The following is a 12,420-nucleotide window of genomic DNA, read 5'->3' on the forward strand; positions in this document are numbered from 1 at the left end:
ACACGATCGACTGAGGCATTCCATAGCTTCGGTAGATTATTAAAAGAAGCGGATGTAGGGGTAAGTATTTTAAGAGGATCCCGGCGCGAGCGGATCGAAATAAAGGAAATTATTAAGAGCACTCTTGGATAAAAACGCCGTAAACGGAAGTTTCTGAGGTTCGCGTACATAGCCATCCACATATCGCGTTACGCTATGAAATTATTAAGTAATAATTTACGAACCGTGCGAAGGTTTGCGTTTTTTTTTCTGTTTTTATAAACATTTAGACTTATGTAACGCCCGCATCGTGAATCGAATAACAATGCCGGACGCGTTACTCGATTATAATTCGATCGTAATTATGTACGATTTGTGGCGCCCACAGCCGTGTTTGCTTTTCGAATTCACGACTGTATAAGATTTTACGAGCTGTACGTATTGATTGTTAATTACTTTCTAACGAGGAATCAGACGATGTGTATAGCTGGCGAAGTTCACACGTGACAACCGTTTACAGTCGATTCTTGTATCGTGCGTTACTGTGCTATTGTTTTGAGATTCGAATCAAACGTGACGTCATTGTAACGTTAATTTCTCAGAAACAATATACCGTATGTTAAGCTTTTCGCACATAATGAAGGTATGTCGACACCGTCTACGGAGATGCTACTTTCATTTAAATTTTTACTATTATTCAGAGCGTGAAACTATTGACGAAACATGCAAAATAACTAACAATCTCTAGAATTAGTTACGCTGTTGCTTAGTCTACTTGCTCCACAATAAAGACGCGTGTTTCTTCATATTATGACATAGATGCATTAATCAGGCACTCAACTTGCGATTGATGACCTTTATATAATCAAAATTAAAAGAATCGTTATTTCCAGACATTAAGCAGTGCAATTTGTGATGACAAGCGCAGGAATTGCATTAGTTATGAAAGAGTAATAAAAAAAAGAAGTTATTGGCGGATGTACGTCAATAAAAAATCTGAAAACGTTGGCAACGAAAAAGACATTAAAATACAAATATGAACATAACTGCCTGCCTCTTTGCTTTAATTAACCTTAATTAAGTTAAAGCACGCTAGTTCTTGTCAGCGTCTCACGGTAAAAAATGATAAAGCCCGCGATGTTGCCGGCTACCTGACATTAATTCCTTCCGGTGATAGTATTGCCAGTAAATTAAATATATTTGTCGCCGAAGTAATGGTAATGTAAAAGCATCTCGAAAAATAAATGAAACAATGATAATTTATATTTCCTGCCGAACGTTTTTCTTTTTTTAATTTGAATTGGTTTGAAGTAGTGTTGTTTGTTAACATTAAAGTTATATAGATAATAAGTAAAGGTGAACCTCACTCTCGTTCGGGCATGGAACGCGAGTGTAACATTTCATGTTTTTGTAGGCTCTATGTGGGCCGACCTTCGTAAGCTTTGTGGGAAAGTGACTTGCCAAAACGATTCCGTTCCCAAGGACATTACGAGAAATATTTATCGATCATTTAATAAATAACCGATAGTTAAAATAATTTGACTGCAATTAACCTGTTATTGATCGGTTTTATCTAACTACAATGCGATGTAGACGATTTTTCGAGATAAGACATAACAATGGCGTCGATTAGTAACATCTAACGCAATACGGATCTATGTTTAATCCATAAAAAGTATAGTTCACGGTCATTTCTGAGTAAATGAGGCGTTGCTTGTATAGCGCATGCGCGGAAATACTGTTTGGCATTTTCGTTCTATCTTTATCGCATTACAGTGTCTTCTCTCTCTAGCAAAGGAAAAAGACCACATTTATAGCAGGTGCTTTTTAAAATGTTATTTGTAATTTTATAGTTTTTTGCATCCAAAAGTAACGGTTACTGAATGACAACGAATGAATGAACCCGTTCATGTCCAGGGCTTACACCCTACAAAGAGCAGTACAACCCCGCAGACTTTTAAAAATGTTTAACATGAAATTGTACAAATATAAACTTTTTGCGTGTATGTGCTATGTTTGCTTTATTCCGGTCCTCCGCTTTGTCACATCCGGAGCGGTTAACGGGTCTCAATATAAAACTTGTGATTTACAAACAAATTGTTTTAAAGTAAAATAAAGAGACCCGGAGTGAGCCGAGCTTGAATACAAATGAGATTTCTTTTCGAGTAAGCCATCTCTGAGCGTTATATGATAAATAGGTTCTATGGGTCGTTAACTCGCGCGCCGGTTTACTTGTAATTTTACTGTTCGATGTTGTCAGTAATATTAATATTACTCGTGACCTATTATCGGTCGGGTCAGATCTCTATGCGGGCCTTAGAATCGATTTATTTCATGGGGATCAAGATAAAAACACAGCTCACGGTGGCGACAAAGTCGACAACACTAAGACTGTAATACGACCGCGACCGTTACTATTCCACCGTCCGTCAGAGGCGATCGTCACGGCATCATGTTTCAAAATATTGTGATGCTACTCGCGAGCTGTACACAAGTCCATAAATCGATTAATTTATTATAATAACATAATTGTGCACGACTTTTCATTAATCGATTCAAAAGACCGCATTAAGTAATCGCTCGATCATGTTAAGATTACATTTAATTCGACACATTTATTCATATGAATGAATGATACTGCCTGTACGATGGTCATGTAACACGCGCTTCTCTGATGACCTCATTGCGAAAAAAAGAGCTAATAATTCTAGGGCTGATTATTTAATTTAAATGTGGCGCACCCAAGTATAACACGACTCGTAAGGTCACGACTCTGTATTATAGCGTGAATATCTTCGCTCGTGGAGCATATGGACGGACAGATGGGAGACGTTTCCACGTCGAATTCCTATCAAATAAGATAAAAGGCATATGGTATGATTTCCACGTCTCTCGCCCAGCTTAACCCGTCACGGAAACCCGATAGACGATTATTTCGCGTCACTTTCGCTCAATTGATCGTATGTCACAATGTCTGACAACACAGAACTCTATGTGAAATTAAACAGGAAGTTTCAATTTAACGCCAATTCATATGGAATGATACTGGCATAAGAGGAACCGGACGCGTATCCACGGTCAAAAAAAAAAGTTTAAAAATTTCGTCTATGGCCTCTCGCTCTTCCTACCTGCCTAGTTAACAAATGTCACGTTTTTCTCCAGATGGTCTGACTTGTGCAAGCGGCTTGGGAGTTGTTTGATCAAACATTACGAGACGGTAAGATATTTGAAGCGAGCCGCTAAATAAAATGCAAATAGTACTCCAAGCTCCGAATGTCCGTTCGAAAACTTAGTGTACACTGAAGACAATACGAACTAGCAAATAGGCGCAGCTGAGATACAATTAAGATGTCTGTTATAGTTGAAATCGCGATTTGAGAGCGATCTGCAAATAAATAACAGGTGATTACAATATCTGATCACGAACCCGGCCGGCCTCTTCGCTCTAATCGCAATATTATGAGAACGAACTACAAAGGAGATTGCAGAGTGCGTCTAATAAACGGGCTAACTCGAACGAAAATCCGACTTGATAATTAATTAAAAATGAACTATTGAACGATGTGATCGTCCCACGCGTCCGCTCGTTATAATCATCAAGTATTCTTATCGTCATCGATTCTGTCAATTTTGTATATTGAATCCCGTAATTTTTCTACTGCCAGTTACCAACCGAGATGCCTACAACCTTCTCGTGGATTATCGGAATTTGTTAGTAACATCGAATGAATTTGATTTATGGAAGCAGGGCTGCTACTTAATGTTTCTTTAATGATATATTGATTTTTACTCTGAATACAAAATGAATACGATGTTTTTATTTACGATACCTAAACAATTTGACAGCGTGAGCTCGATCAACGCAAATGTTCGATTTAATGCGTCGAATGAGAAATGATCGTTGGTTGGCTATTAATCATGTATCAGGTTATATGGGAGTAAAGTTTAACACTTACCGGCCACGTGAAGTCGAACGGGAAGACGATGGGGTTAGTGAATCCTTCCACGTTAAGATTCGGCACATCCAATGAATTTCCCCCGAGTACCGGAGTAGTGATGTCACCGAACGTACACGGTGATGTCGTGTCGATGTTAGCTTGATATATTTTGAGGCACACTCGGAATTTAGTCCTGCACGGCGCCAAACACGGCGCGTCACTACTTGAGGAACCATCACAGCACTGCCCACTACTTAACCTACCCAATGAGTTCGTAAAACTTTTTATCCTAAGTTCGAAGGAACCAGACGTCAGCACCTGAAAATAAGAAATACAATTTTAAGTTTTGCCTTTAAGCATCTCCATCGAAACAACTCATCCGTAATGCGACAATATAAAAACAAATAAAAGTTTCAGCGCTCCCTAAGATGTAATTCTAAAAATAAACTATTTGCACAACTGTCCGAGAGATCGATCTCGTTGAGATATTAACGGTTTTACTGGACAGCTATATAGGTCGTTTAAAATTGGGGTTGGCTGCTCACGTGGGGCGCCTGGCGACACCCCTAGCGCGATTCGAATTTCGAATTCTGTTTCACGATGACTTTATTTTCGACTCGTTATCAAAATGTCAAATTTCAAAACCCCCAGCTTTGTTTTAAACGATATTTTTTGCTGTCATTGTTATGAAGAATCGATTTAGCGTTGACAGACACGTAGACGTCGAAAAAAGCTGAATAGTTCGACTACTTTTTTTTTCTTTATATGAATAATAATAGCGCACTGCCCTCTAGGGTAGCAACCCTTGCATTAATGAAAGAATGCGCAGTTGGCCGCGATGCATGTGGGATTAACTAGTTCCAACTCCAAGTAATGCGTTAGGGAATAGTATATTTATAAATACCACCTTGCTTAAGTCTAACTCGCTTAATGTGTATCAATTATAAAGTTTTTATTTACGAGGAATCATATTTCCTTATATATTATGTCTTAAGTTTAAATTCGAAAGTAGACATCCGATGGAAGTAATTATAAGGCATCGGAAGGAAGTGGTGAGCTTTCGAGCTTTAAAGCGATCATGTCTCGGCGAATCATTATTATACAGTTACCCAGTGTACACGTAAAGCTGTGAGTAAGATCCTCTGAATTTTGACATAATTTCTATTTTCTCGTACGCTACGTTACATCATGCAGATGGGTTTTTTTTTACATAATATGTTCCGCTCACTCGGTCAAAATCATTCATTTTGCAGCGTGCTGTTCTATTTTAAGTCTGTCTATAATAAATTGCCGGTATATAAGTTTATAATTAAAAATTTTATTTATGACTTTTTATAAACCAACATGTAATATTTTAAACACCCTATGCATTAAAATTCATCTCATTCACAGGTAATTAGTATATAAATATGCTATGAGATAAGCAAAGCAATTATAAAGCTTAAGTAATACTTGATAATAAATAATCTTATTACCCCCGAACAATAACGCTTTCCCACGCGCACTGAACTTCATATCTGAACTTGTCAAAAGTTAACAAAAAAAATGAAAATAAGGAACAATGAACTATTCAAATGATGTCTTATCTAGCGACGGTAGGTCTGTAGATTTTAAAATTTAACCACAATTTAAACAAAGAACGGTGAAAAAAAGACACCAGATTTCAACCAACTTCCTGCCAAGTTGATAGGGGTTGTTTCTGAACGCGCAAAACATCTCCCCTCTCGTTTTAAATGAGGACTAAAGACCGGGACAGAGAATTAACATCCACGTGGTAAACGCCAGGTAGGAGCGGAACATAAAAAAGTGCACAAAAAACCTACGGGCACTCTAAACATCCCCTTTTTTATCAAAGTTGATGTATTGTTTATCAAACTTATAGTAGCATCGGCTGTAGCTTACTGGTTATCAATAAATTAATTTGTGATTTAAAAAAGAAAAATAAACGACCCGAAAACCTGGCAACATTTATGAATGATTGAATGAAACTTGATTAAAACCTCTAAAGAATGTATTGTGTTGTTGTGTGCGGTCTACGTTGAGCCTGAGGCGCACCACAGATTAACAATTAAATAATACTTACGGACTACCGAATAAGTTATATTTTATAATGTCTTCGGGCGATTTAACGCGATGAGCGTCTGAGTGATGTTGTTTGAATATAACTTAAAAAAAAATAATACTTGTCAACTATTAACCCATATAAATGGAATTTTCGTTAGTTTCGAATATGAAATTTATCTTTATCGAATATAAAATCGATTTATATATTTACAAATAACAAATCTAAATTGAGTAATGAATAGCTTGTACCTAATTTATTGAACGTACGACTTAACATTTAATGCATTCGACGTTAGAATCGTGAACATCAATATTGTTTTTTTTTCTCCGCTTTGAATGGAAAGTAACACTGGCATGTAACATTAATTGCGCCGGCGCGGGCTTCAAGAAAATCCAAATTGATTTTGAGCACCTAATCGTCGACCTCGCAACAACATCTCAGTTAATATATCGCTTAACATTAATTCAAATCATTTTAATTGCAGCGCAATATGCTCGTAATGTACAACATTATTTAAAACGAATTGTTATGACTAAGTGATTTAATGCATTTGACAAAATATAAATTACGATCATAGCTACGTCGAAGTTGTTTTTAAATAAGGTATGTTTTCTTTTACATAAAATAAAGATAATTTGTTACATCCAGTTAAGGAGCTATAATGCGAACAGCATTGTATGTTAGCCAGAGTAAACACTCGTTCCAGTCGGCAGGTTGAGCGCTGTCTATAAATAGCACAAATAATGAAACACAGGGGAATGTTTTTCATCTCGACCGTTATACACACGCGAAATGTGTTAAAATAAACACCCAAACAGTCTTTTAATAGCGCGACGATGTGGCCAGTGCATCAAATTCGCAATTCGAAATTTATATTTGGAATCGTCACTCGGTATGATTTTTTTTTCATGTTTATATTCTATCTTACACATGTCGTAAAATAAACGGTTTATTAATAATTTAACGTCTCGACCTTTTTGAAAACTAATGTTGTCATGTAATAGCATTGCTAATTGATCACTGTTAAGAAAGTGACATTATACGAAGGGGAGAAGCGATTATGTGACAAAAGGCGTACAGTTTCAAACAACGCCTTGGCGCAGAAAATAAAAGGACGCACGTCTTAAAGCGAACAAAACGTTCAGAAATTCGACGTTTGCGCGACAAAAGTTGCAATCTCTTTGTTCGACTGTTAATTCCTGGCAGCTGCAGCGGAATAAAAGAAAAATTCAATCTAACAGTGGAACTCTAAATTAGCGGGGAATCATGGCTACGAGTAATAGGTACGTGCTCGCTAGATTGCCTAGAACTTATATGGAAAGCGAATAATAAGATATTTTGCGGTTATTTAAGCATTGCACAAGGGAATTGAGATTTCGTGCGTCGATGTACGTTATGATCGGATGAGAGTGAATTCGTGTTCTTGTATGTAACCAGATCTTGTTTAAATTGTTACTGGGATTATACGTGTGAATTTTTCTACGGCTATATAGATACGGCGGAACGGAACTTATTAAAATAGTTTCGTTCGTACGATACGATTGTAAAGAATTTTAACAAGTTAGAAAAACACTTTAATAAGATTTAAAAAAATAAACACAATGTTATGGTATACGTAAAGCTGTCTGGAAACCTTTACGTCAATTGCTCGGAGTTAGGTGAAATTACTTTTAATGCACTCGCTATCATACTGCGAGTGTAATTTGTTGCAACGTTATGAAACGTAAGTGGGATTGGCTAAATTTACAATTTATGTCATTTAGGTAACAAATCGCGTGTATTCCACTACATAATGTCTATCGACTGTGACTTAATAATAGCATCTTCTGCTTACTTAACAGCCGTTAGACTAACTTGTTTTAAATTTAGCTTTTAAAAATGGCAACCTAACAGAAAACAATAAGTGGTCGTATTCTTATGGTGTAGGCATTACAATTATTTTTTATTTCTTCATAACTGTGGTCTCCTGGCCTTTCTAGCACCTACGTTATAAACGACTCATCTCTTAGCGCTTGAAGCAATGCGCAGAAGTTGCTGCCATTTGACACAATTACCCAATTCGGAATTGAATAATTTTCACAGACTGCTGCACAAACAATGGAACTTTACGTAACTAAATGGTTATTCATATGTCACGAAACGTGTACAGATAAAAAAAAAGATTTTATAAAAAATGTTATGACAGAAAATATTTTATATGATTGCGATTCATTGTTAGTGGCGATCCTTGTTTATTTCGAGGTACGAGCTAAGCTATGCGTGTGTTTATAAATAATGCATAATATTGACTTCCCCAAGCATCCAGTTCGGCGACATTGCGTAATCTGATCAATGATCCTGTCCGCCATGTTGTTTTTTTTTCGCGCTCTGCGATCGGGAATCAATTAAACGTCCGGTCGGGATCGAACGGAGAAAGAAATAAAATTATTTTAAATACGGTTCTAATGAAAGAGATAATGCTCGTCAAGAATACAATGGAGCGTGACTCCCGCTTGAGAGGCATAATGAATTCGTCATTTGTCAATGTTCGCTTGACAGTTGTTAAGATTAAGCAGTTTAATCTTGTAGATAGAAAACTATGTGGCATTCATTCAATTTTATTCTTATTATTCTAAAGTAACGAACATTAGCAATAAAATAGTCACGTTAAATAATTCTACAGTAACTTTAGCTTTTATATAACGCACAGCTTACAATCGAACAATTATAAACTCTCATCATAAATGAGACGAAATATAAAGTTTCTCATAGTTAAGACGTTAAAAACCAACGATTACACGGATTTCGTACGAGTTCTCTCATAATTGAGTCGGTTCTCATAGAACAAAACCGCTTCGGACAATGGACGAAATTATAACAGGGTTAAATACCTTCACATACTTATATGCTTATTGTGGCTAACATGACATATGACGATTAATTATTATTGTATTGTTGTGAAAACGTTAGGGAAGAAATTACTGGATTTAAGGCGTACCAGACTATTAAAGTAATATTCGGTAACTACTGGGAATTAGAGTGAAACCATTGAAACATCTCGCTTTGTTAATATTTTGTTGTGTTCAAAATGTCATTTTTAACTATCGTAATTTTTGCGAACCACTTTACGCAGATGTCTTGAAATTTGGGAGACGTATATTCATGCTCGAGCGCTTTCATTTTGTTTCCAACCTCAAATAACTGTAGAATATTTATTCCGTTTAGGGCAATAAACATGCCAATTAAGCGAGTTATTTTACCGAATGTGATAACTAACTCGTCCCAAAAACGAACTCTAGTCGTCAATGTGGTCAGTTCAAATTCATGTGCACGAGTAAATTATGAAAAAAAAGCAGATGTTAGGGTTCTTTAAGAGTAGCCATTAATGTCGCACCTGCTTGCAATGTGGGCCGAGCGACCACATACACACTTCAAGAATATCACGTTAAGAAATATAACCGATTATATCACGAATCGTACGCAACCGATACCTACAGGCCAGCAGCGTTTCATACGAGCTGACATGCTGTGTCCTAGATAGCCGGCAAGTAGCCGAACAATCTCGATATTAATACGGCAATGTCGCAAACATAAAAATAATGTTGTTCTGTATGCCTTACCGTAAAGCACTCGCACGAATGCTACACTACAATATATTTAAAACGATATCTTAACCGTTTTATGCCTATTTAAATGTTAAATTATACAAGTTAAAAGTTTCATCCTTGATAGAATAATTGGGGATGCGAACGAACTTAGCCTTCGCCGAATTATTTATAATAAATGGAAATTGAGATTATTCGGTTGCGGTTTTGGGCAGACGTGTTTCCGATGCCGCTTCCGATCGAGTGGAGCGATCACGCGATCACAAGACGGCCGGATAAGTTTAATACTATGCACATTAAAAAAAAGGAAAAATGCAACATCGATTCCTGCGGATGTATCGAGATCACAAGAATCGAGTTGACCGATCTCGACAATTACATCAATGCATCGCCGCACAGGACAAACCAGTTGGTAGTGTGTACTTTTTACTAACAAAACAAGAGCACTTCATTCATAATGCATTTTCGTACTTAAATTGCACACGTATAACTATATTCCATTATAAAATCTACGAAAACCTATCCATTTCATTTTACTTTTAAATGTTCCTGACTAATGTGATACTAAATTTGGATGGAATCTTAAGAATTTCAAGAGTTTTCGTTTTATTTCCGTTTGATCTTTATAGCTTTATTTTGACGACGATTTTAAACAAAAAGTCGAATCTCTTTAAGTAGCATTTTACATAAAAAGCGTAACGAATTGAATTACAAACTAGAAATGTTTTTATCGATGTCAGTAATAGGTACCTTAAGGTTTTAATGAATGTCGACGCCTGGATTCAGATAATTGCACCTTTACATGACATAAAAAAATATGAAACAGTTAAGGGCAGCGGAAAGTGCACGAAAATCACACGATAATTCAAGATCAATACTCAGAGCACCGGTTACACGGACAAGTTTAATATCGTATATGTATTAATAAAGTGTATTTGTGTTGGTAATAATAACGGTGCTTATGCGAACATATTAATAAATAAGTAGTCGTTGTATGCGCGCGCGCATGGGGTATAGATCCCTCAGCGAATTGTTATTGGACACCAGTTAATGCGGGAGAAGTCAACGCATAAAACAAAATTATTACAAGGGATCGCTCAAGCTAGTAACGTTTTTTTCTACACTCAGTTCAGTAAAGTATTTGTAATATGAATAAATCGAATATCTGTATTATACAACAGTTATTTTATACAATATTTAACACTTAATAGAATTGATAGTCTTTAAAACGGTTATAAATAGTTTTATAATCTGTTGCAAGCTTGTTTATCTTCTTTTATATGTAATTATTGTATTGAAAGTTTTCGAGTAACGTAAAGTTAGTTTATGTTGCGTACAATTTGACAAGTCATTGAAATTGAATTTTAACACTTGGAATTTCATTTATTAGAAAAATACGAGATGATGAATTATAACCTCGTATGTTACAACCCTTAACGTTGCGTGGAGACAACCTTGACCGTTTATAGGCCACTGACCTCCAATACACGAATATATCGTACAAATGTTTATTTGAATTTTAAAACATATTTATTACCGTAATAATCAATTATCCTCTGTTTAAATTTTTACGTTAAAGTAGACCAAACTACTAACCCTGCCCGAAATATCACGCCTTGAGTGTAAAGACTTAACTCGTCTGCTGTAGCTATTCCCGTCCATGCATGTATCGCAGATTAGTCCTTTTTGGAATCGACTTCATCGCGAAGCCTCGGTATGCATCTAATTTTAAACGAAGAGGCTCGCGACCTAGCTGACCCCACGCCGGCCGTATTAAAACCTGAACTTTCTTTATAACTATGTACAAACTATGTTTGCTCGGTAAACCTATCGAACACACACAACCGCCTCTTCGGACTGGCTCGGGCCCGGTCACGACTCGCGGGCCTAACCTACACCCTCTCCTATCCAGGACGATCTAGGGGCCTCGACAGCCGGCACACTCGTGGGAAAGTGCCCGTCGTGACGGTGCGGCCTCCGTTGCAAATCTACCACCGACGTAAGTTCAATTTGCAATTGTCTCGATTACACTGATTCGAAACGTAAACAAACAGGGATTCGCGGTTTCGAGTGTCGATGTCGGTCAGTACCTGGGGCAGAAACCCTAGCAGGGCGATGAGCACCGTGGGGGCGCGCATATTGGCGCGTCCACTACCGGCGCCTGAGCATATACGGGATCCGAAGCCCGTCAGCAATCGACGGTGGAAGAGTAATCCATCACACGCACATGTCTGCACTGAGTTTCACTGCAAGTCACACAACACTAGACTTAAGAGGTGTCACTGGTCGCGCTCATCGGCTTCGGAAACCGGTCGCGGTGTATCGTGCACTACGTTCGAAACGCGCGCGTGCGGCCGGCTTGTAGCAGCCGTAGTGACATGTATTCGCGGCGGTGCGTGACGGCGGACTGAGGCTGAGGGCGGGTGGAAGCCGCGGTGCGGGCAAGGCACACCTGGCGACGACGCGGCGCCGCTAGATGGCGCTGCGAGGCGCATCTGCCGCTCCGGGCTCCCCGCGTGCCTCGCCCCGCAATCCCTCAACCAGAAAATATACGGAAAACAGCCGTCCGTCTTTTGCTAAACGTCTTGGACACGTGCTCGTAGTAAAACCCGTATAAAAACTTCTTAAAAGAAGCTCTATGCGATTATTTATTAAGCAAATATTGTGTTTTGTGTTGTAATTTTATCTTATAAATATGCATCACATTTAATTTTCAGAACCTACGTTAAATATGTACTTATTTTGTTATAAATTAAAATTTCGTTGTAAATCAACTACGGAACGTCATTTGTTATTAAGAACTCAACAATTTCAACAGAAATTAACGTTCTTACAATTAAAATTAAAAGTTACA

General features: G+C 37.5%; 1 protein-coding gene across 1 annotated transcript in view; it reads right to left on the bottom strand.

Annotated features, from left to right (window-relative positions):
* The window catches only part of LOC124538845 (neurogenic locus protein delta), a 28,929-nt gene extending 16,964 nt beyond the window's left edge, over nucleotides 1–11,965 (bottom strand). Inside the window, exons 1-2 of the mRNA XM_047116077.1 lie at nucleotides 11,657–11,965; nucleotides 3,936–4,235 (exon numbers count right to left, since the gene is read on the bottom strand). Of these exons, the coding sequence (XP_046972033.1) occupies nucleotides 3,936–4,235; nucleotides 11,657–11,704 (348 nt within the window). The 5' untranslated portion in view covers nucleotides 11,705–11,965. The remainder of the gene's footprint in view (nucleotides 1–3,935; nucleotides 4,236–11,656) is intronic.
* Nucleotides 11,966–12,420: the final 455 nt, after the last annotated feature.

The sequence above is a fragment of the Vanessa cardui genome, chromosome 21 (genome assembly GCF_905220365.1).
Source record: "Vanessa cardui chromosome 21, ilVanCard2.1, whole genome shotgun sequence".
Lineage (NCBI taxonomy): Eukaryota > Metazoa > Arthropoda > Insecta > Lepidoptera > Nymphalidae > Vanessa > Vanessa cardui.